The 25,000-nt window shown below is 47.4% G+C and overlaps 2 protein-coding genes across 3 annotated transcripts in view; one reads left to right on the forward strand and one right to left on the reverse strand.

Moving 5' to 3' along the window:
• hcn2b (hyperpolarization activated cyclic nucleotide-gated potassium channel 2b) overlaps window positions 1–14,825 on the forward strand; it is a 33,043-nt gene extending 18,218 nt beyond the window's left edge. The window contains exons 5-8 of the mRNA XM_056604675.1: window positions 7,887–8,033; window positions 8,493–8,733; window positions 12,012–12,176; window positions 13,840–14,825. Of these exons, the coding sequence (XP_056460650.1) occupies window positions 7,887–8,033; window positions 8,493–8,733; window positions 12,012–12,176; window positions 13,840–14,825 (1,539 nt within the window). The remainder of the gene's footprint in view (window positions 1–7,886; window positions 8,034–8,492; window positions 8,734–12,011; window positions 12,177–13,839) is intronic.
• An 8,712-nt stretch (window positions 14,826–23,537) lies between these two features.
• The window catches only part of polrmt (polymerase (RNA) mitochondrial (DNA directed)), a 42,753-nt gene continuing 41,290 nt past the window's right edge, over window positions 23,538–25,000 (reverse strand). For both annotated transcript variants that reach the window (XM_056604665.1, XM_056604664.1), the window contains one exon: window positions 23,538–24,350. In XM_056604665.1, the coding sequence (XP_056460640.1) occupies window positions 24,347–24,350 (4 nt within the window). In that variant the 3' untranslated portion in view covers window positions 23,538–24,346. The remainder of the gene's footprint in view (window positions 24,351–25,000) is intronic.

Genomic DNA, 25,000 nt, shown 5'->3' on the forward strand with positions numbered 1-25,000 from the left:
CCCTGACATGAGGCCATGGTGTCTTCAGTGCTCTGTGGTCTAGTTAGCTTCCTCGGAGTCTGCACCATGTTCAGGGGTCGTATGCAACCTGCCACTCACGTCTGTGTCTCTGTGTGTGTGTGTGTGTGTGTTTGTGTGTGTGTGTGTGTGATTGTGTGTCTTTCTGTGTGCGTATGTCCGTGTGTGTTTTCCTGTGTGTGTTTTTCCATCCCACATACACACGTATTAACACATACGGCTGCAGACACTACCGCACACATGCATGGACACACAAGCGTGCTCACACACACACACAAACACACACACATTATGCACGCTCAAACAGGCAATCGCACCAAACACACACACACAAACAACAAAATTCTATAATTGTTTTGCTTTGCCGTGTAATCAAAGCATCTTCTTATTGTGGAGAACAAAGCAGCAAACCCTTTTTCCTATCCCTTCTCGCTCTCTCCTCTGTTTCCCTTCTTTGTGCCTCAGGATGGTTTGCATATTAGCAATAATATTATTATAGTGACATAATTAGCTTTTAGCCGTCATTCAACACAATTTCCAACGATGCCAATACTTATCTCCAGTAGACACTTTCAACCCTGTTCAATTCAGCAGATACAAGTTTTCAATTCCAGACCAAAGTAAACAACGATCAAGGAGTCGATGGGGAGAGTGGATCGGCTCTCTCTCGCTCTCCTTCGGTCGCTCCCCGTCCCGCCCACGGAGCGACAAGTTCCTGTGCATCCGCTCAACACACACTCTGTGCTGAAGGTGCCGTTGGCCTTTCATCAAGAAACATGCCACTCAGCAGACCAGTGTGTTTAACGTCTGTGGACGTCACGACACACCGCTGTCCTATACCATCAGGGCCTAGCTCTTGATGCACACGTTTGCCTGCAACGTGTGCGTGCGGGGGAAGGGGGGGGCCGGGGGGGGGGGGGGGGGGGGACTGGGGGGGAGAGGGGGGCTGGATCCACTAGGAAGACTCTGACTCGCCTCGGGCCAATCGCGCTTTTGACATCGTTAGCCAATCGAGTGGGCTGTGACGTAATGTCGTTCTGCAACTGATGAGAGCTTTAGAGCTTTAGTCTCACACATCGGACTACAGATGAATGAGCTTAAGTCTGATGGCAGAGCCCTCAAATCGTAGGTGAACCAGGTTTAACCTCTTTCGCTTCATGTTTATTTTCAACGAATCCTGTCGCTGGAGGCGAGATGCTTTAAGCGTGTGATTGGTGGACACAAACCATTCAACCCCCCTACCCCAAAGAAGTTCCTCTATAACATCATTATACCGAGGTCTGCGGGAGTTTGGATCACTTCGTATGCTACCTGCCACTCGCGCGTGTGTGTGCGTGTGTCCCTGTGCGTGTCTGTGTGTGAGTTCTTCCACCCGACACACACACACACACACACGCATAAACACAAAAGCTAGCCTGCATGCATGCACATTGCACAGACACACAAGCGTGCTCACAGACACGCACACATGATGACAACATAGTTACACCGAGCCACGTTCGAGCTGAGATCCATTCACCGATCACTTGGTGCGTAGCGCAGCGAGTCCGATCGTGGCGGGAACACGTTCTTTGTATCGGAGAGAGCCAGAACAGCGTGCCGTTGTGTTGACACAACACCGTGTCAACAGCGGGCCCGCTGTGCTGTCGAGACGTCGATGGATCATAATCGCTCTGTCGCCAGGCGTGTATTACCGTCACATCGACTCATCAGACATCGTTGAAACCCGCGGGAGAGGTGGACCGCTGAGTGGTTGACTATGGATTAAACTGTTTTCTGCTGAAAAAGGATTAGGCACACACGGATGCAAACACCAACACAAAAATACGAATAGACTTGTTAAATACGAATAGTCTTGTATTGTTATGGCGAGGTGAGGCCCATCGAATCTGAATGCAACTCGACTGAAAAAAGTGTGCGCCTCAACACTTCTCAAACAGGTCAGGCTTATCGCAGACCGGCTTTCAGGTGGAAAACAACGCTGAATCCCTGATCAAAGTCACGGTGGAGAACGGCACTCTCTGTGTGTGCGTGCATTTTGATGACATCTGCCTCAAAGCACACCGCTTTGTCAACATACAACATACCAGGCGCCAATATTGACCGTGCGATCCCGGGGGAGCGACGGTCCTAGCGGCCTGCTATCTAATCTTGATGTCCAGGGATGTGTCCCAGGCCTGGGCAAGTATCTGTCCAAAAGGCACCATCGCTTGGGTAAACAGCATGGTTGTTTTGATACTACAGATATTGGATTTAATGAGCACCATTTCAAACACGTATTGACACACACAGACTCAGTGGACCTGTGTGTGTGTGTGTGTGTGTGTGTGTGTGTGTGTGTGTGTGTGTGTGTGTGTGTGTGTGTGTGTGTGTGTGTGTGTGTGTGTGTGTCTGTGTCTGTGTCTGTGTCTGTGTGTACGTGAGGGTGTTTGTGCATGTGTGTTTGTGTGTGTGTGTGTGCTTGTGAGTGTTTATATGCATGTGTGTGTGTGTGTGTTTGTGTGTGTGTGCGCCAAGGTCAGAAATGAATGGGGGCTCGGGCATTTTGCGACTAAAGTATAATTGTCCTTGAAGCTGGGATGACTGGTGCTCTGAAATCAACTCTAAACTAAGGAGTTAACTCCTGTATGTGACTCTGCATTTGCAAAGCGGATCCAGGTTATTTTTTTACTGGAGTCTAAAGATATCGGTCTGTCATTGAACAGATTATGTAATTTCCAATTTACGTCAAACTGCCCCAGAAATTATCCAAAATGCACCTGAAACGTATTACTCGGGGGCGATTATAGCCCTTGTTAAAGAATAGATTTTCCTCTCTCTCTGTGTGTGTGTGTGTGTGTGTGTGTGTGTGTGTGTGTGTGTGTGTGTGTGTGTGTGTGTGTGTGTGTGTGTGTGTGTGTGTGTGTGTGTGTGTGTGTGTGTGTGTGTGTGTGTGTGTGTGCGCGCGCGCGCGTGCGCAGTGTAGTACAGTGAAACTGATGAGGCAGTGCCCCCCCGTCCAGCCCAACCCTGTGTCATGCCTTCCCCTCCGAGGTGAGCCATGTGCTGCAACATCTCCCTCTACCCTCCCCCCCCCCCCCCCCCCCCCTCCCACTTTGATCCTGGCTGGGAGACACACCGTCGGCCAGAGGAACCCGCCACACACGTGGACACAGCGTATCAGTCCCGTTACACAACCTCCCCCCCAACTGCTCCTCCTCTCCTCTCCTCCTCCTCCATCTTCATCCCTCCTCCTCCTCCTCCTCCTCCCCCACTCACTCCTCCTCCTCCTCCTCCCCCACTCACTCCTCCTCCTCTTCCTCCCCCCCTCACTCCTTCTCCCTCCCTCTCCTCCTCCTCCCTCCCTCACTCCTTCTCCCTTCCTCTCTTCCTCCTCCATCCCCCCCCCCCCCCCCCCCTCCGGAGTGATAGAGCAGAGCAGCCAATCAGCTCAGAGAGGCAGATAACTGGGCCCCCCGGGGCTGTGGTGATGTGATTATCACTAACCGCGGCCCACACGCGACACGCCACGTCTGTCTCCATGGTGAACGTATCACTCTGGAGCCGTGAAGGACGGCAGCGGCCCGGTGATCAAGCCCTCGTGGGCGTCTCGCCTGGCTTCACTCAAAAGTCTATTGATGATATCATTCGGCGAACCTACATCCTCGCATCGATTCGGCGGGAGAGCGCATCAACTTGAGCTCGATTGACAGAAAGGTGTACAACGGCGGTTAGCATCTTCGTCTTTTGGAGTCGATTAGTCAGACAGGACAGACTTTGTCTGGGAGAAACGGTTGGTACACACCAAACACAGAAAGTGCTTCAATGCTCTTTATTCCAAAAGCTCCGAAAATTCACTTTGGGCTGCTTAGTCTTGCTTGGGCCTTCTTTAATCCCCTCCTGGCTAGAGAGGAAAAGATCGGATTTCCAAAATGAAATGTGTTTTATCGGGAAAAGGCTTTTATTTTATATCCAATCTTTTTTCATAATCCTGGTGGGATGTTTGCTACATTAGCTGCATCTTCATATCAGGGGCTGCAGCTGAGCACAGTGACTCTCAGCCTCCCAGAGCATCTGCCACAGACCTTCTGTCTCACAAACAAACGGGGAGAGCAGCACAATCGTAATGGAAAGAATGCACTTGCTTCTGCAGAGACAGAGAGAGAGAGAGAGAGAGAGAGAGAGAGAGAGAGAGAGTGGGGGGGAGGGAGGGAGGGAGGGAGGGAGGGAGGGAGGGAGGGAGGGAGAGAGAGAGAGAGAGAGAGAGAGAGAGAGAGAGAGAGAGAGAGAGGAGAGAGAGAGAGAGAGAGAGAGAGAGAGAGAGAGAGAGAGAGAGAGAGAGAGAGAGAGAGAGAGAGAGAGAGAGAGAGAGAGAGGAGTGGAGGGAAAGAGTGCATGTTCGATATCGGTTCATTTTAATTGTGACTATTAGTCCCAATCTTGCACACACACCCAACAATCACACACACACACACACACACACACACACACACACACACACACACACACACACACACACACACACTGCTTGACTGACTGATTGCGGTGGACATTGGTAATCGCTCTGCATCATTATCATCTTGGCTGACAAACAGCCAATCAGCAGTGATTGTCTCGCGCTAAGTGTGTGTGTGTGTGTGTGTGGGGGGGGGCTCGGGTCAGCCCCCGTTCACAGCGAGGCGGGGAATCCCTCGTCTTCTTCTGAACCAGGGGGGTGTATCTGTCGTTGTGTTCCCGTTTTAGTCTTCCACAACAGTCACCAAGGCTTGTTAGATAAGGTTGGATAAGTGCCATCCATTCTTGCCTTGTCTTGGCCAGGAAACAGACCATACTATAAATATAACCTCAACCAATCATCGCATGCTGCCTTGCACGACCTTGCACCAGTTCAGAGGCCGTCTTGCAGGGAGGTCAAGAAAAGCTTAAATCATGGACTGGAGGTCTGGGAAAAAAAAGAGAAGTAAGAATAGGTGACTGTGGACCACTCCCTGGGTCTGAGAGGACCTACGGGCTGCTGTCTGTCCTCCAGAGAAAACTCCAGGTTTAGGATTTCTTCATATGCCAACTGCTCAACAAACCTTTCCTGGAGAGCGCACAACGAAGGCTAGTTTGCATATTAGTAATAATATTATTGAAGGGACATAACACGCTTTTGCTGTCAGTAAACACAATTTTAAATGATCCTTCTACTCAATTCATCAGATGCTAGTTTTCCATTCCAGCTAAAGTTAACAATGATCAAAGAGTTGATGATGAAAGTCAGATAGCCCTCAAACAATAGACAACCTGACATTAGCCAACAGCCATCTCATGGAGAGAAAAAAAACACGGTGTCCGTTATTTTAGGTCTCTGTGTCAAACCTGGGGTCAGACCTCATTTCCTGAAACCTATATTTCAACTTACCTTGTCACTAAATCTCATTTCCCCGACAGTCAACCTAGCGGTTGTCAAAGACTTTTAGGGAACAAGGTCATTGTTGTCAGCCCTGGTCCAGCTCTCCTCCACCACTGCAGCCTCCAACTCATTCGCTGATGACCTGTCTTGATAAATCATCTTTTCTGGGTGGCCCCATGACAAACGTAGGCAGATATCAACACTCTAAAGGATTAAAGAGTAACGGAGGTGAACTCTCGCACACTCACACACACACGCACACACACACTCTTACACACACACACACGCACACACGCACAGACACACACACACACACTCTTACGCACACACACACACACGCACGCATGCACAGACACACACACACACACACACACACACACACACACACACACACACACACACACACACACACACACACACACACACACACACACACACACACACACACACACACACACACACACACACACAGGCTTCATGGTCTCCGTGTACCACCTCTGTGCAATGAAACAGGCAGGGTGGAAAATGGATTATCTGTCAAAGAGAGACCTAATTGTGCTGTGTTTCCACATCGTTCTTTACAGTCTATGGCCTTGGATTAGTTTACAGGAATAAAGGCTTTAACTGATGTCGCATTTATGCCAGGACGAACCATTTGACCAGCCATGAGTCTGGAAGTTGTTATGTCTTTTATATGTAAATACCATACCTTACAAGTTAATATGACATAGCAATCAATGTGAAATATGTAGGAGAGAAATGGGTGGACTAACAGACAGACAGGCTTTTTCTTAAAACCATTGAACCAACGATGTTGCATATTACCATCATAACTTTTAATTGCAATTATGGAGAGTTTGATTGTTTTGATATGACTCATTGCATCTCTATAGGTTCCTTTCTTTAATACATTTGTGTTGTTCTTTCCTGATTAAAAATCCAAATGAATAGCTGTGTGTGTGTGTGTGTGTGTGTGTGTGTGTGTGTGTGTGTGTGTGTGTGTGTGTGTGTGTGTGTGTGTGTGTGTGTGTGTGTGTGTGTGTGTGTGTGTGTGTGTGCGTGCATGTATGCGTGTTTGTGTCTGTGTGCGGACACATAAGCATCTCCATTGAGGGGGTGCTTCATTCCAAAGACACACCCAACACAATAGACTGCTAATAACAGTAAAAAAAAAAATACATTCAAATCCAGAACACAGTTTATTTTGAGTGCCTGACTGGAATTCATTTAGCAACAATGTGTCTCCAACTTCATCAGAGACTGTTCTGTCCCAGTCCCACTGTGCTCTGAGGAGAATCCATGAGTTGTTGATCAGACATAGAGACGGGAGACAGAGGGGGCGTCCATCAGCAGGGGATGTGTTAAGAACAAACGATGTGGTTTGAATCACTGAAATAGGTTTTTGTTGAATGCTACTCTTTAACTTATAAAATCGGTTTAACCAGCAGATAGCCTACTCTGATTGTCCAGAGGTTGCGATGGAAGGTGTGGCCTCCCACCATTGATCCGTCCCTGTATTGGAAAGCCTCGTTGATTATGGTTGTTAGAACCGTCACAACGCTGTCCGTGTGGTTGGGTTTAGTTTTCGGGGATATGTTTGAGCCAGCTGCCCCTTCTTGTTTCGATGAGCCTGTCCTTTGAGTTTGAGCGAGGCATCATTCGATTGTGACGTGTGTTCGGTTATAATTCATGTATGTGTGGGTGTGTTTTTTGTAGCAGTTCACGAGTCAATAAAAGTAGACAAGCCTTGTCTTACTGTAAGTTTGCTTGCCTAGATAAATGTACAATGCATGTGATCCCGTCCACAAGTCACATGACATCTTCACTCTGGACGGAGGCTCAGCACTCCAGTGGTGGTGGTGGTGTCTCTCATCTCCTGACAAGGGAGGAATAACCAACCCATCGGCTTTCTGACCGGGCTGTCATGTTTCCTCAGCGAGTTCACCTCCTCTCCTGTCGACCTCTTAAGTACACCTTATAAATAGATCCCAGGAGCTTCAGGGATCTGTCGCTTCGAGTCCTCCAATCAGCTTCTGAGAGCAGACAGAGATCGCGGGGTTTCAACGGGAACTACACCGCTAAGGATTCATTGCTTTTGAGGATTTTGTTGTTCAATTTCAGTTGTTCAGTTCAGTTGTCTAACGCGCCATGACACAGATTTTAACCTATTGTACGACGCAAAAAGACATAATTTAACAGCACACCCTTAGAACTCTTCTTTTATGATGCAATGTTATCGAACCTAACATAGAGACCTGATGAAACAGACACTGTTGTGTGTATTTTTATTGTATATATTTCAACGTATAATGATATTGATGAAGATGATGTGATGAAGACGACACTCTTGATGACGACAATTGCAATGGTGTGGTGACGACGTCAATGGTGACGATGATGATTCTCCTTCCTCTCTCCCTTCTCCTCCACGTCCTGCTTCCTCACCTCTCAACTCTCACCTCTCACCCCTCCCCTTTGACCTCCGACCTCTCAGTACAAACAAGTGGAGCAGTACATGTCCTTCCACAAGCTGCCGGCGGACTTCCGGCAGAAGATCCACGACTACTACGAGCACCGGTACCAGGGCAAGATGTTCGACGAGGAGAGCATCCTGGAGGAGCTCAACGAGCCGCTGAGAGAGGTGAGGGGGGGGTGAGGGGGGGGTGAGGGGGGGGTGGGGGGGATGGGGGGGGGTTGCTAGTTCGATCCCCGGCTCCTCCTCCAGAGGCATTGTGCACATGCACAGTGCTGTTTTTTTTGCTTCTAATGTTGTAATCTGTCTGCCCACGTGTTTGGAGAATAAGAACCATGATACTTAGTTTGAGCTATGTTTCGATTAATTTGCTAATCAGGGTAACATTTGTTAGGCCAGGCACACCCTAGCCATTTAGAGCTTAAATAAAGCAATATAAGTTCCTTTTGAAATCACTCAATCCGTAGCATCTGTTTAGCATAGCATAGCCATGCCATCTGTTTAGCATAGCAATAGCATAACGTAGCCATACCATCTGTTTAGCATAGCAGTAGTATAACATAGCCATGCCATCAGTTTAGTTTGTAATAGCATAACAACGAAACGTTGTTCGCCGTCATCGCTCAGGAAATCGTCAACTTCAACTGCCGCAAGCTGGTGGCGTCGATGCCGCTGTTCGCCAACGCCGACCCCAACTTCGTGACGGCCATGCTGACCAAGCTGCGGTTCGAGGTGTTCCAGCCCACCGACTACGTGGTGCGGGAGGGCACCATCGGCAAGAAGATGTACTTCATCCAGCACGGCGTGGTCAGCGTGCTGACCAAGGGCAGCGTGGGCATGAAGCTGATGGACGGGTCCTACTTCGGAGGTAGGGGGGCCGTCGACGCCGCGCTCTCGTACGGTCGAGATTATCTTCAGGGCATTTAGCAGATGATTTTATCCAAAGCGACTTACGATAAGTACATTTGTCGGAAGAAAGAGAAACACCAATATATCGCTGTAGGTACAGTAAGGACTTTCACAGAAACAAGTGCCAAGCACTAACAATTGCTTAATTAACCCATTCCCCGTATACAACAAAGATTACTGGGGTTAGAATCTTTGTTGCTACGCAAGGCTAAGTACTATTTTTAAGACCCTGCGCTCCTGACATTCGCAGGCATTTTTTGGGAATGAAACACGATACATGGACACAAGGGAAAGAGATATTCATATATTGTATTATTATATTTGATCAGATTAGATCAGATTATATAACGGTATTATTTTCGTATGGTGTCCATCTCACTGAAAGCGTCCGATTCTACACCAAAACAACCTTTTGTTGCTTTAGTTTACATTTCAGGCGATGCATCGTCACTGCTTTGTGTCCTTCTTTCTGACGTAATCGCTGTCATTGACATACACACACATGCACCCAGCCACACACACACACCCACAGGCACCCATCCACAGCACACACACACACGCACACACACACTGACACACACACGCACACACACACACGTGCCCACACACGCACACTCATGTCTTGTTGATGGGTTGTTATGGGGACTTTCCTCGCATCCGCTTGTACGTCCGCTTCCATTTATTCAACGGACCAAACGAGCCACCGTTTATGTCATCAAAGCCCATGGGCATCATAGGGCAGTCCTTTACACACACACGCACACACGCACACGCACGCGCTCACGCACGCACACACACACACACACACACACACACACACACACACACACACATACGCTCTATCACACACACACACACACACACACACACACACGTACACTCTATCACACACACACACGCACACTGATACACATCCAATTAATAAGAGCTAAGTGTGTGGCGGGGCTGGCTGACGGGGCTGGGGGGGCCGGGGGGCCATGTGTAATGGGTCAGGGGGAGCCCACAGCCTGTCTCCCACCACCAGGGAGACGGGCAGCTGATTGGCCGGGAGCAGGAGGCTAACAGCGGCCCCGGACGCAGCCCGGCTGCACGGAGGAAGTCATTACCACGGAGCTCGGCGCACGATAGGGACAAAGCACGCTATGGCGGTCGTCTTGGAATGGAATGGCCCCCCGTCCAGATGAGTTTCACTATAGGGAAGTGTATAGAGTCATACTTTGAGGACACAGTGGTTCCTCTCCTTCCTTCTTCTTTTTAGATTTTTTTGGGCATTTTTATAGAGAGGAAGAAAATGACTACAGGCAGGATTTGAACCCGGGTGGCTGCGTTCAGGAATAAGTACAGACTCATCCTACTAGATTTTGATGTGATAACTTGAAATGTTATCACGATGTATACAAATCCAATGTTATCATCACCCGTCTTATCCGGTCAATGAGACGGACTCAGTCGCTCTGCGGTGGAACCACATTAGGATTATTATTTTTTTAAGAGTAGCGTCGTGTGAAGTCGAGCCCAATGGAGAGTGCTGACCTCTGACCTCAAAGAGACACGTCATGTTGGCGGAGAGTAATAATAGTGAGAGAGAGAGAGAGAGAGAGAGAGAGAGAGAGAGAGAGAGAGAGAGAGAGAGAGAGAGAGAGAGAGAGAGAGAGAGAGAGAGAGAGAGAGAGAGAGAGACAGAGAGAGAGAGACAGAGAGAGAGAGACTTTCCCCTGTCCCCTCTCCTCCTCCACATTTCAGAAAGGGCAGCCCCGATCGACCGCTCACGACTAACCCTAACCCCGTTCAACTCCAGAGAGGGCGTAAATCCTTCATCAGGTTGATGGGAAACAAGGTCACACTTTAATAACCTCTGAATAGGAAGTCCTAGTGATTGATACTGTTTGTGTGTGTGTGTGTGTGTGTGTGTGCGTGTGTGCGTGTGTGTGTGCATGAGTGGGGTGCCTTTATATAAAAGAAAAGAAGAGACCGATCTATCTCTCCTTAAGCCAGATCACAGATGCCATGTTCCTGTAAAACAGCCCATCTGTTGGGATTCCTCTGTGTTTTCCAACATAATATGGAAACGTCGCCAACACACACTAACCATGAGACCCGGGTGTACCACCATCACAAGCTGTTTTCCCTTCCTCCCGATGGCATCCACATTTCCCCTGTCCAGTGCGGAGCCACCGTGCTCCGGGGCCACCGCGAAGCAGACAGCTCCTCGGAGCCGCCCCTGAACCGTTCTCACACAGTTCTACTATTCTATTTCCCCAGGGGGGTCTGGGGAATACACAGCCCATCGGCAGCCTGCCAGCGATGAGGAGGAGAGAACGGGAGGGAGAGAGAGACAGAGACAAGAGGGCACACGGTTGTCAAGACAACAGCCTGCTCCAGCCCCACAGAGAGGAGAGAGAGGGAAAGTGTGAGAGAGAGGGTCTATGTTAGAGAGTGTAGTTGTAGCGATAGGGAGAGAGAGAGAGATAGACAGAGAGAGAGAGAGAGAGCGAGCGAGAGAGAGAGAGAGAGAGAGAGAGAGAGAGAGAGAGAGAGAGAGAAGCGATAGAAGAGAGAGAGAAAAGCGATAGAAGAGAGAGAGATAGGAGAAAAGCGATAGAAGAGAGAGGGTGATAGAAGAGGGAGAGAGAGAGAGAGAGAGGGGAGAGGGGAACAATAGTGTCTGCATATAGAGTGTGCTCTCCTCAGTGCGCTTCATTTCCCCACCGATGGAGGGAATGCTTAATGTAACTTCAGATGTCCCGGGGGGATAGACATAAGCGAAAGGTTTAACTTCCACGTCTGGGAGGTAAAAGGGCCCTTTAATCAGTCCACACACGGACAAGAATGGAGCGGTGATTGCCGGCCCGACATTATTGGCATTTAGCATTTGGTTATGAAGCAAAGCAAGACTTTGACGGTGACTTTGTGTCGTGAATGAGCCGAAGGGTCGGTTGTGAGGCTTCTCGCTCAGGGATGCCAACAGAGAGACTGTGGATCCGAACCAGCAGAGTTCCATTATGACGGGGAATCGAACAACGTCGAACATCACTACCACTACCACCCCACCCGTAGTGGTAGTTCGATCGGTAGAAAATGTTCTAAGATGTGATTAAAGGTCGATACATCTATGTGGCAGGCACACTAGTGTGTGTCACACCTGGTGGTATGATATGTTACCTTTAAGATGTTGAACTAAGCTGTTCCACGCTCATCTCTTCTATGTCTCTTTTCCCGTGCCCCCCCCCCCCTCAGAGATCTGTCTGCTGACCAGGGGTCGGCGGACAGCCAGCGTGCGGTCGGACACGTACTGCCGGCTGTACTCGCTGTCGGTGGACAACTTCAACGAGGTGCTGGAGGAGTACCCCATGATGAGGAGAGCCTTCGAGACCGTGGCCATCGACCGGCTGGACCGCATAGGTAGGAGCGGGAGAGAGGGGGAGGAGAGAGAGAGGAGAGAGGGAGGCATAGAGAGAGGAGAGAGGGAGGAGAGGGAGAGAGGGGGAATAGAGAGGAGAGAGGGAGGCAGAGAGACTGGAGAGAGGGAGGAGAGGGAGGATGAGTGGGAGGAGAGAGAGGGGGAGGGAGGGAGGAGAGAGAGAGGGAGGAGAGGGAGGCAGAGAGAGAGAGGGATGAGAGATGTAGGAGAGGGCGGAGAGAGAGAGAGGAGAGGGAAAGAAGGAGGAGAGGAAGAAGAGAGAGAGGGATGAGATAGGAGAGAGGGAGGAGGGAGGGAGGAGAGGGAGAGAGAGAGAAGATAGGGAGAGAGGGAGGAGATAGGGAGAGAGGGAGGAGAGGGAGAGGAACCCGGGAGCAGAGAGGGAGAGGGGGAGGAGAGGGCGTTTTTGTTTCCTTGGCGACCCTCTGTGATACAACACATATTGATCACCCGATACTCGAGAGTCTCCTGAACAGGAGGTCTCTGTTTACGATGCAAGAAAGCCAAGATCAGACACGTGCAAGGGTGCAACACGTACTGGGTGTGATTTAAATGAACGGTTGAGAGTAATTTCCCTCCTGAATGGGAATGCTTCTCAATCTCCAGACATGCTGGCTCCACGATGCAATAGATTAATTAATGCTAATTAGCTCAGCTCACTGTCAACGAAAGCAGCCTCTTAGGCATACCCTCCACTCATACTTCTGCTAAGACAGGGTTTTATCTTGCCATCGCGAAATCACTCATGTTTTTTTAACCTCCTTTGGGTGTTAGTCCTACCGATGAATAACCAGGGTGTTTCCCATGAGCACCAGTGTCATTCACCAAAGGCCCGCTTGTTCCTGGCTGGATGGTATTTGCTCCGTGGAACTGGTTAGAAGTAAACACAGACCCCGAGACAAACACTGGCACGCACCACCGCCGACGCCACTCCCGCACGCCGCCCCCGCTCCACTATCGACATTCCCTCCCCTCCCGGGAAAAGGCCGGAGTGCTGCTGATGTCACGTCATCCCTGTCACATGCCAGAGCCACCACCTGCCATCCGTTGCCATAGCAGCCGGAGAGTGGTCCATACATGAGCGTTGTTCGGCCAGCCGTACATGGAGGGGTATCTAAGTGTCTGGCCCCCCCTCGATGGCGTCACCCTGAGACCACCCTGAGAGTCGTGACAACGTGACCAGAGCCTACTATTACTCAGAAGTCGTCTTTCGGGGGAGGGGGGGGGGGGGGGGGGGGGGGGGGGGAGACATAGCTTGGTTTTTTTTAAACAGGCGGGAAGTACTTATAGATATGCTTATATAGACCTAAACCTAAGACAATGTACGTTTTAGAATGATCCATTTATTCATGTGATCTTACGAGCTGAAGTGCTAGTATGGAAAAGTGGACAAAAACTATCTACCTATCTCTCCCCACCTATTGTAAAAGAGAGGTTTCTTTCTTTCTTTCTTTCTTTCTTTCTTTCTTTCTTTCTTTCTTTCTTTCTTTCTTTCTTTCTTTCTTTCTTTCTTTCTTTCCTTCTATCTTTCTTTCATGCGATACACGTGTTCACCTCAAGCCTTGTCTGACCCTAACCCTAACCCTAACACGCTGACCCCCTTGATGAACTCACCTCCACCTCCCCCTGTCGCGCCCCCTACAGGCAAGAAGAACTCCATCCTGATGCACAAGGTCCAGCACGACCTCCACTCGGGCGTCTTCAACAACCGGGAGAACGAGATGATCCAGGAGATCGTCAAGTACGACCGGGAGATGGTGCAGCAGGTGGAGGTGCCCCGGCAGCGGGCCATGTCCATGACGTCCCCCATGCACGCCAGCATGTTCTCCCCTTCCGCCACGGGCTCCCTGACGCGGGACGGCTCGGCCATCGCCACCCTCCAGCAGGCGGTGGCCATGAGCTTCTGCCCCCCCATGGCGGGGGGGAACAGCCTGCAGTCCCCCCGGGTGGTCCGACGCTTCCAGGTCATCCAGAACGTGTCCACCCCCGTCTCCGCCTCCCCTCGCCACTCCCTGCAGCCCCAGCTCCACCCCCTCTCCAGCCCCTCCGTCCATAGCCCCCGGGCGCTCTCGGGTCAGATGTTCCAGTATGGCTCGGTGGGCCTCGGGGGTCCCCCGTCCTCGGGGTCCCAGCTCTCCCTCCTCCAGCTGCAGCAGCAGCAGCCGCCGCCGCTCAGCCCCACCCTGCGACCCAGCGTCCACAAGAGCACCCACTCCCTGCAGATGGGCGGCCTCAGTCAGGACGTCCGGGCGCTGTCCACGTCCCAGCCCACGCTGCCCCACGACGGGGGGGCGCCGCCGCCCGTCGGCCCGAGCCCGGCCCCGTCCACCAGGGTCTCCTCCACCTCCATCGGGCCCCCTTCTCAGACCCCGTCGGCGCCGGGACTCGCGGGCCCCTGGGGGGCGTTACCCCACCGGGTGGGGCTGCCCCACCAGATGTCCGTGGGGGCCCTCCCCGTCGCCGGTCACGTGCACGGCGTGGGGGTCGGGGCCGGGGGGCCGCCGCCGCCGCCGGCAGGGGGCATCGGACCGGGACTGCCAGAGCCGCTTCGGCCCAAGAAGGACTCCATCTCGAGCCTTCCGGACGCGGAGCGCCTTAAAGTCCGATCCAGGCTCTCCTCAAACTTGTGACCTTAACAACGCCTGCAGAAACGGGGCGAGTCGGGGGGGAAAGGTGGATCGTCTCTCTCCCTCTCTCTCTCTCCCTCTCTCTGTCTCTGGCTCTATGTTTTGCAGCTCCTGTGGTGGATTCCTCGTCTGTCCACTCCAGGGAGACTCCTCTGAATGTATGACTGCTGTGTGTGTGTGTGTGTGTGTGGTGGTGGAGGACAACTAATGCGCCCGAGAGACTCTGCTGGACGGCCCAAGGATGGATCTCCATCACTGAGATGTTTTGTATTTAAATCCCCCCCATAGATATGCAGCCCACTGTGGGACAGCAGTGGTATGGTAGCATCTATACACACCCTTGCCTCCTTCATTTGATACTGTGTGATACTGTGGGCCCGAAGCTGTAGCATGTAGCATAAAGAGTCACTTATTTCCTTTTTGCCTGCTAAGTAGTGGCTGCAATGCTAACATGGTGTTGCACCGATCCGAGTGATGAGGTTGGCACTGAAGTCTGCCAAGTGTTCTGTGACATTAGGCTGACTACACAATACAAATCTTTTCCACAATGCCATGAGGAGATTAGCTAACTTTCATGGTCTATTGTTTTAAAGAATACATTTCTATCCTCAAATCAATGCTAAAAAAATAAAGACTTATAGTATAGATGTTTTGATATCTTACTATTCCTGTTGTTATTCATAGTTATTTCTTCCAGGCCAAAGTGTAAGCAGAGTTGGACGATGTAAACTGAGTGTGACTATTAAAACGTAGTAGTTGCTTTGGCATAAATATTTTGGCCTCATGAACTCCAAAATGATAAGCCATATTTTACTACTTATATAAAAATGGTATTGTTCCCATCAAGGGTATCAAAGATGAAATGGGGATGTTGTTTTATATGCCCTCTTTTCATTCAATAGTCTCCTCAAAACATATTGTTGGTTATTTGTGATCTATAGATAAATTAGATAGAATAGATAGATTTAAAAAAAATCTCATTCTATACATGAGTTAAAATACAGATGAAAGATGTGATTATTTAAAAATATATATATCTATTATTATAGGATCTTTGTTTGCTTCCTTTCAAATGAATGAATAATTCATGAGTAGTAAATGAATACTTAAAGTATGAGGTGACAAACAAGAGAACACCTGATTTGATCACACTAGCTGTCCACAATTGTTGTTCCCTCATTTGATCTCCTCTGATTCAATCGTATCCCATTTGAGACAGGATTTATCGCTTGGTTACATGAAAGATGAAATAACCATTCATACATTAACAAAACAAGTCTGGCCTTCTACCGACAAGTGTCGTCGGAGGAAAGCAACCCTGCGCGTCGAGAAAACGTGACAGTCGCACATAATATATTCTCCCTCATTTTCAAAACCCTTGGATTTCCCCATACAGTGCATGTACATGCCATTCTCCCAATCCGTCCTGCAGATTAATGAGGCTCTGATACAATGCACACACACACACACACACATAATCCACTGTAAACGTTCCTGATTGGCTCAGCAGCCAAGGGCAGCGTGGACAGGGCAGGTGGTTTGCATGCTGCATATTTAGTTGAAGGATGCCTGGCTATGGCGGCATATCACTGCCAGAAACGGCGAGCAAAAATGACTTTGTGCGCGCACAACTGAACAGCCAATCAGACGATGCTGATTCCCTTCCAAAGTTATTAGGCAGGGAATCTTTTTCCCTGCTCTAGTATTCTGTCACCCACCCCACACACACACACAATACCTCTACCACCGCCACCATAACCCCCGTCTCAGTGAGGCCTTAACTGTTGGAGTAATATGAGAGGGTATGGAAGTCCCTTGGGCCTGTTTTGGGACTCTTTTAATTCCCTACTTCTGCTGGATTTTCATTATGCAATGAAAATAATGAGATCCCCACCCCCCTATTATCATTTGAATTTTCTTATTTTCTTTGTTTCCAGGAGGATTTGCTGTTATCATCCACCTTGAGCTTTGCAAATAGGCTTTGGAAGGGAATGCATACAGTATGTATATGTTGAGTTGGGTTTTAGTTTAATGCCTAAACGATACCCCATGGAACACATTACGTGTTTGGGGGAAAGTAAAAGCGAAAGGTTGCAAGGTCACACTAAGCGTTGCGTTTAGTTTTTCATACCAGATGCTCAAATAGTTGAACACACATACAGTTTTGGGTGTCTTTTGTCCCATGGTCACCGTACTGGGACTTGAAAAAGATATTTACATAACGCGTTGGCCTTACGGTGCGTTACGTTCGTATAGACACACGGGTCTTACACGGTACACAGGAAATGAGTTTCCAACAGGGCTCCACCAGATGGGGGAAGGACCGGTGACCCAACAGATGGGATTCAACCCATGCTGCCCAAACCTTAAAACACCTTGTTGTTGTGGTAGACATTTTGAGGAAAACCAAAGTTTTACTATATTCATGCCTCAAAAGTCAAAAGTGTAAAAAATGATTTAACTGTTAGCACACAAAGCTATGGACTAAATTGTCTGCAGCCATTAGGGTTTTGAAGAACAGTCATATTTGATGCCCAGTTTTCATCCCATAACATAGATGTAACACACCAAAACATAATATCAATAAATAATATGTACTATTATTCATATACTAAAAATGAAAAGCAATAAGAGGGTCTAGCAGGCTTATTGATATAGATCAAATATTAATGTTTAATAGCTCAATTATAATTTTAAACAATTATCCGGATCTATAGAAGTGTTACCTTTGAGATACGAACATTCAGGGTGGATAAAATAATGTAACACCTTTCACAGAACTGAATTTGAAGTATGCTAATATGCTAATATTAAAACCAGGGATGTCCTATTGGTTGATGACTCGCATCATGCCTGAAAGGGGCAGTGTGAAGGCTTCAGTGCAACCAACCTAATACCACCCCTTAACTCTCCCTTTCCCATGACTGTGCAGAAGATACGGTGGCCTGTACTGTTAAAAAAAATGATGGAATCGTCTACCACAGCCTCGAGTAGCCATCAGGCAGGTGATCAGATTACTTGATAGATGTATCAATTGTATTGAGTTATTAGTATGTCAAAATAAAGTTCAAAGCTTACAAGTAAGTTAGCAATTATGATGTTAATTGTTCTGCATTGTGATAGCATTTTATAAATGCATCCTTCCTAGATTCCTTATCTGCCGAGTCCATTTTGCCAGGTGCCACTAAATTCTACACGCTACACCTTTAAAACAACATCAGTGTATTATGTTTTTTACATAAGAGTGCTTTTCCTTGAGTCAATGGATTCACTTTTGCTATTAAAAAACGTTCCTTTCCTTTGTAATAGTAGTAGAAATCAGTTGTTTATTGAAACTGTTTACACTCAAACTGTTTACTGGCCCACTAAAACTCTTAACAGAGAACACAACAAAACAATAAGACCTCAAAGGAGGACAGTAGCTTCCAGAAAGTACGACTAAAGTTAAACTACATCCAGAACACATCTTCTGCCCCATTTTTCCAATTAATACTTGTTTTTTTCCATTGTTATCCAAGTCCTTATGGGAAACAACTGAACACACCTCTTTGAAGTTAATTGGCTCATTCCTGCTGATCTTAATGGGTGGTTTTTGCTTTGGCGAGCTCCAGCATGTTCGCAAAGAGGAAGTACATTATGGCGGTCAAAGTACAAATCGAATGAAACTCCCCAATGCTCGTTACCGTTGAGGATGGGACAAAATAATGCAGTTATGAGGAGTTTAGCATTTGCCAATGGCCAGGCTGTCCCTGGCTTTGAATGGAAACATCTCATAACCTATTTATTTTGGGTAACGAAAAAGAAGAATAAATTATGAACGACAAGAAATCAATCCGTTCTGAGTGGGGCCGAGCAGGGAGCAACTGGAACGTGTTGCAAATCCTGACCCATTGCGTCACTTCACCTAAAGATGTTTATGCAACTGAGTCCTTAAACTCATTGTCAACGGACAATAACACCAGACAAGACAATGTGGTGTAATTATGTAGTTTTCGCTTTAGAATCATTCCCTGTTCATCTTTGCTCCAAATCTCGAATAGACTAAAAGAGAGTTGGCCAACATTCACTGCTCATGCATTATTCATCCTCTTGAAAACCAATTTTTCTTCCTTTTCTTTCTCTGGTTTATGAACCTTTGCTAAGGTGTGACTTCGATGTGTCACATAAATACCAAGCGGTAAACATAGTCCAACGACAAAGCAAAAATGTAACAGTTTAGGGTCACAGTCCTATTAAACACTCCAAAAACCACACACATTAACCGGGGAAACAATGAGCTCTGAAGAGTAAACTACTGCAACACAATGAAGAAGCAGAACTCTAACCATCTCCACTCAACTCTATCGCGTGTGTCAGGGACCAGTACAACCAGTACAACAGGATAAGGGACACATGGTATTTTTTTGTAAATTCTGACTTTAAAGTCAGAATTCTGACTTTAAAGTCAAAATTACTCAAAATTGGAATTTCTTTTGAGTTCTGACTTTAAAGTCATATTTCTGAGATAAAGGTGATCATTCTGACTTTAAATAATGATTATGAGATTATTCTCAGAATTCTGACTTTAAACTCAGAACTCAAAAGATGCACGTTTTGCCCTAATCCTCTTCCGTAGACCAGCTTTTCTTTCACAGAGGTGTATATGTATTATCTTTCCCTATCCCTCGTGGAGTGTACATACTTAGTGCCTAGCATATGCCGTAGTCTCCACATACAAGGTGTTACGTTTACGTCACAGAGTAGGACTGTACCCACGACAACCAATGCAAATATGTAGGCCTATGTGATTTATATCTAATTGCAATACTAATGTATAAAGAAATATTAATAAACATGCCTTTGAGTACAATTCTTTTATTCCTTCATGAAGATTTTTTATATGCATAATGCATGATGAGTAAACGCTAGCAACAAAAAAAAAATATGCTGGTTAAGTCAAGGTAAATCGTGCATGTCAGATTGGATTGGTTTTAAACCTCTTTCTATAAATGCCATGACAACAAGATGCTGTACAAATATCGTGCGTCATTCTGAATAACCAGTAACAGTGAATTACCGCAGGAGTGATCACACTTTTTAATATGGCTTATATTCTTTGTTATGGAATAATAAAGTAGTCTTAGTTAATCTCACACTTCATCATTCGATGGCAAAAGTTCAAGATATGATTTTACAACCACAGTCATTAAAATAAGATCTGGGAGAAACTGCATCCATCTCTTTTATTTAAGCATGAGTTAAACCACCTTCATTAAAATACCGATGTCATTATAAAATAAAATTAATCTTCTTAATCTTTTGGATCCTGTATCCTTCCGCCGTCACCACACAGTTTCGCTATTAGTTTTACATCAAATGTTACCTCAAGTCAACATCAATATCTATCTTCTGCTATCTCTGCCGGCTGGTTGATAGAAGCCTCACAGCTGCAGGTCTGTGGGGCTTCTGATTGGCCGATCTGCCGATGGCCGTACGTCAGGGGAGTTCAGGTCAGGGTTGTGTGTGACCCTTTAACTGCACACAGGTGTGCCCTCCCCGTATATATATAGGAAGGGCTTCATCCGCACGGAAAATGTACATTTGCAAGGCTGCAGTAGAAAAGGTTAAATAAGATACTAAATAATAAGAACAGGATCTTTTTTGAACGAAATAAAATCTGCAAAGATTTCATGTAAGGTCAATTATAGGGTATATACAGCAGAAACACAGCTGCTATAAGATAAAGTTGAATGCATATATTTCTTTACCTATCTGTAAAAATTGTTGCATAGACAGCAGCATAGTATAGTATAGGACACTATATATCACTGACCCTTATACAAAGGTGGACGCATAGGTGTCTTTGTGACTCAGGTGTCCAGTCTATGCCACAATATTGGAGCTCTCTCTCTCTCTGTCTGTCTGTGACCCACTCTGCTGAGTGATGCACAACAGGGAGATACAGGGAGCTCCGGAGCCCGGCTGCTGAGAGCTCAAAGTGGCCCTCTGAGGGGATGGACGCCTAGCTAACGGCATGGGGGCCGGGAGCAGGGTGGGGGGCTGTGGGCAGGCTGATTGAGCCTAACACACTCTGGCCCGATACCTTGAAGACAGGGCTTTTTGCTAAAAGCCCCCCCCCCCAACACCAACACCCTGCCTTGCTACCGGTGATAGCACGAGATAGCGCTCCTGTTGTCACTTGTGTTTATTGTTTATACGCATGGTGATATAAGCTATACTGCTTGTGTTTCTATTTTATGATAGTTAGAGAGTTATATATTATTTAGGCAAGTCACAAGCTACCGAGCTCACACATGAAACACTTCCATTGGAAAACATTGAATAAAATGTGTTATTCATGGCTAGTCCCTTCTGGAGGCATGCACGAGGCCCGCGATGCACATCGCTATATGTGCAGGAATAAGATCTCTGTTTTTCAGACGAATTTTCGGACGCTTTTCCCCCTGTAATGTGAATTGGGGATGTCCAAGCCAATCCCAAACTATGGACTATGATGGTCCAATTATGCAAAGTGATGCAAATTATTTGGTGGTTTTACCTCAAGAACGAAGGAGGATTGGGGGCGGAATGGGGGAGGGGGGGGGTTTGGGGGTGAGTTGCATATTCATAAAGCCTCGGAAATCCTAAATGAGGTTTGAAAGACTGAATAAGATGGTGTGGTGAAAAAAAGCTATTAGAGGAATAGCATTCGCTGCCACCTCTTAAAAAATATATATGTGGCAACCTCACTGTATATTATTTATTGCAAAAATAAATAGGTTAACAGAAGACACATTCAAATGTTTTCAGAAAGCAGTGAACGTCTAGTTCAGTGCACTATGAGCAGTATGAATATAAACGCTGTTTGATGTGGTGCAGGCTTTGTGTGTGAACACAGTCAAATATAAAAGAAGACTGTAATCCATGAGGGACCAGAGGGCGTCCACCACTGAATGCGTTGAGAAATATCTGGTGTTGTTCTTACTGAAACTATAGTGCTGCTTGTAACGTAGATGGATATAAAGACACAAGTGAGGACGCAATGAGGGGAGATGAATCCAACTCCAATATTGTATGAAAGAAGGTAAAAAAAAAACCTTAGACACTTTTGGTATGTTGTACGTCCTTGCACTTAAAAAAGCATTGTGTGGCATCTTATCCTAGCTTTCTTTGTTGTAAATGTGGAATTGGTTAACCTAGTTATTGTTATTGCTTGGCACTTGGTTCTATAAACATCCTTACTGTACTGATAGTGATAAATTGTTTCACTTTCTTCTGACAAATGTACTTATTGTAAGTCGCTTTGGATAAACGCATCTGCTCAATGCACTGAATGTAAATGTACGTGTAAAAAAACAACACAATCCTAAAAAAGAAAAGTTTGAACAAGCACTCAAAGCCATTAGGAGCTTGTATTGCTGAGAGCTGTCTGTTCCTCTGTTCTGGGTCGCTCCTGTGCTCATCTCCCCTCCATCGCTGGGATCACCGGCAGCAGAGGAGCTCACAGACCCCCCCCCCCCCCCCACCCCTGCCCAGCAGCAGGGCAATCTGCTGTTGTAAGGACATCCTCAATATCCTGTTTACTCCGAGCCAATGACAGCATTACTTTACCTCCTGGAAGCCAACGCACGCACATGCACACGCACCGCGCGCACACTACAAAACGGCCCTAGCTTTACACTATGAACATGACTGTATTCTCCCTCAGACTCCATTGTATCCCGCTGAATATCGGCTTTGATACGGTTATCAGACCATATCTGCCTTGCCCTCCCCTCTTCCATCTCCTGTGCGATTAGGGAGGTATTGATTGTGCCACTTCTACCTCCAACCCTCCCTCCAGTCCTCCACCAGGGTTTGCAGGCCTGACCGCTCCTTCACCCACGGTCCAGCGGACTCTGCATCACGAGGTGCGTGCGTGCGCCGCTGTAGTGGCGGTGCGGTGAAAGGTGATACGCGTTAAGTGTCTGAATCTCTGAGGCCACTCGGAGAGGAGTGCTGCCCTTGGGCTAGGAGGGCAGGGGAGAAGGAACAGTGAGGATCTAAAAGGGGTCTTAGATTGAGATTTAGATACAATAAAAAGAGAAAGAACTAAAGTTCTTCCGATTGATAATCTAAAATAATAAACTAAGACCGGACGGTGTTATTCAGGTCGATCTGATGCCTTACTGAGGACTCTATAACAAAATGCATCAAAGGCCTACTGTACATGAGGTAGCATACAGAAACGACCTTGCGCCACATGAAGCACGTTTGAGTTACATGATAACTTAACAAAAACAATATAAAATCTACAGCATTCAACCACGCTGATAAATTATGCCTTCTTTTCTTTTTCTTTTTTTTTTTTAAAAAGGTGCCCAAAAATTACCAAATATATCCACGTGACTTGCATTTGCCTTTGAAGTTCCTCAGCCATGTTGGTGAGAGTCTGCTCCTGCACTATCAGATCGGCCCGCATCAGATAGCGGCCGCTCGCTTTATTACTGGATGCCACCGCCGCCGCCAACGGCCCAGAGAAGCAAGATCGACGCGGTGATTAGCGAAGCCTTCAAACCCTTTGTGCTTCATCATTAACGAGAGGCCTTCATCATCGTCATCTCAGGAACAACACCCCGGTTGAAAAGCACGGACGGGATTTAATAAGAGATTCAAAAGATTCATATTTAAACAATTCTCATAATACGGACCATTTTTCAGCCTGAAAGATGAAGGAAACGATACAACGCTTGTTTTTAGTAAAAACACGTTTTATTTGAGCAAAAGGACCTAGCGCTGGGATACTCTGAGGAGAGTATTACAATCAGAAAAATGTTCCGCAACCCCGTCGCCTGCAGGAGCTCCCCATTGTCTTTCCGGAAGTCTTTCCTTCGGTTTATTCCGTGGCGTTCGTACTTCTGAGGTGATTGTGGTTGACATGCCAGTGTGAGTCCAGCTGTTGGATCAATAATTACTTGGAAATGAGCGAGGGCGGATCACAGGCCTGCAGAGAAGGCTTCTTATAAAACACCGTGGCGCCTCCTCTCCAACACAGACACACACACAACCACACTCACAACCACACACATACATTCACACCCTCACGCACACACACACCCACGCACACAATTTCTGCTCAGAACCATTCTCTGATGTAAAAAGATGAGATTGACACACACACACACACACAGACACACAAATAAACAAGGGAATACAATATATGGCATACTGACGGTTTGTCACACACTAGAACCAAGCTGGTAGCACAACAAGCTGAACGGAGACTTTCACTCAAACTGAACCAGAGCTACTTAGCCCATCACCGCAGGCTTCATGTATCCATCAAGGGTGTGTGTGTGTGTGTGTGTGTGTGGGGTCCGGCCCCCGTGGGGGGGCGGGCTGCAGGTGGATCGATCCCTGACGTCTGACCGAGGCGAGGGCCCCCGCTCTGGCCGAGCCCCCCCACCTCTTCCCCCCCTCCTGCCCGTTACTGCCGCACGACTGGGCCGACTGTCTCCTCTCAGCTGAAGAAGAAGGTGGACTCCTTCACACGCTGCAGATCAAAGTCACCTGGAGGAGAGGTGTGTGTGTGTGGGGGGTGGGGGGGGGGGGGGGGGAGAGGATCGGGGGTAGAGGGAGGTACAGAAGAGCAGGTCAGTCCCTTGGTCAGAGTTGGTTTTCGGCCCGACTTGACCAAAGACGATTTCTCCAGAAAGGGGCGTAATTAAAAGTAATAAATGGCTGTGATTCAGACAACGGAGGCCAGTGCGGACCCAGATGGTGCTACGGAGAGCAGTGAAGCCCCTCCAGACTCTCTTGGTTACCGTTGTTACAGCAGCAGCTAACATCACGTTCAACACTAATATCAACCTCAGGAATAAAGAAATCGCCTATTATGCAACTATAATGATCAGGGCTGGGTATTGCCAGGTTCCTCACAATTCAATTAAATTCGATTCTTTAGGTCTTCATTCAATTTGATATCGATTTGATTCGATATTGATCCATTGCTTCGATATCGATTCAATAATACGGGCAGATGACAAAAATACCTAAATATTATTTAGAATTAACCATTTCACAATTAATTAACCATTCCATTGTGCTTTAACTAGCAAAAAGGGAATACACCATGGTATAGTATTTTTCCTGAGCTAAACTTAGTAAAGTAATAATCATAACATGGACAAATGTAAAAGGGCATGTACATTTAGGCATAC

The sequence above is a fragment of the Gadus chalcogrammus genome, chromosome 12 (genome assembly GCF_026213295.1).
Source record: "Gadus chalcogrammus isolate NIFS_2021 chromosome 12, NIFS_Gcha_1.0, whole genome shotgun sequence".
NCBI lineage: Eukaryota > Metazoa > Chordata > Actinopteri > Gadiformes > Gadidae > Gadus > Gadus chalcogrammus.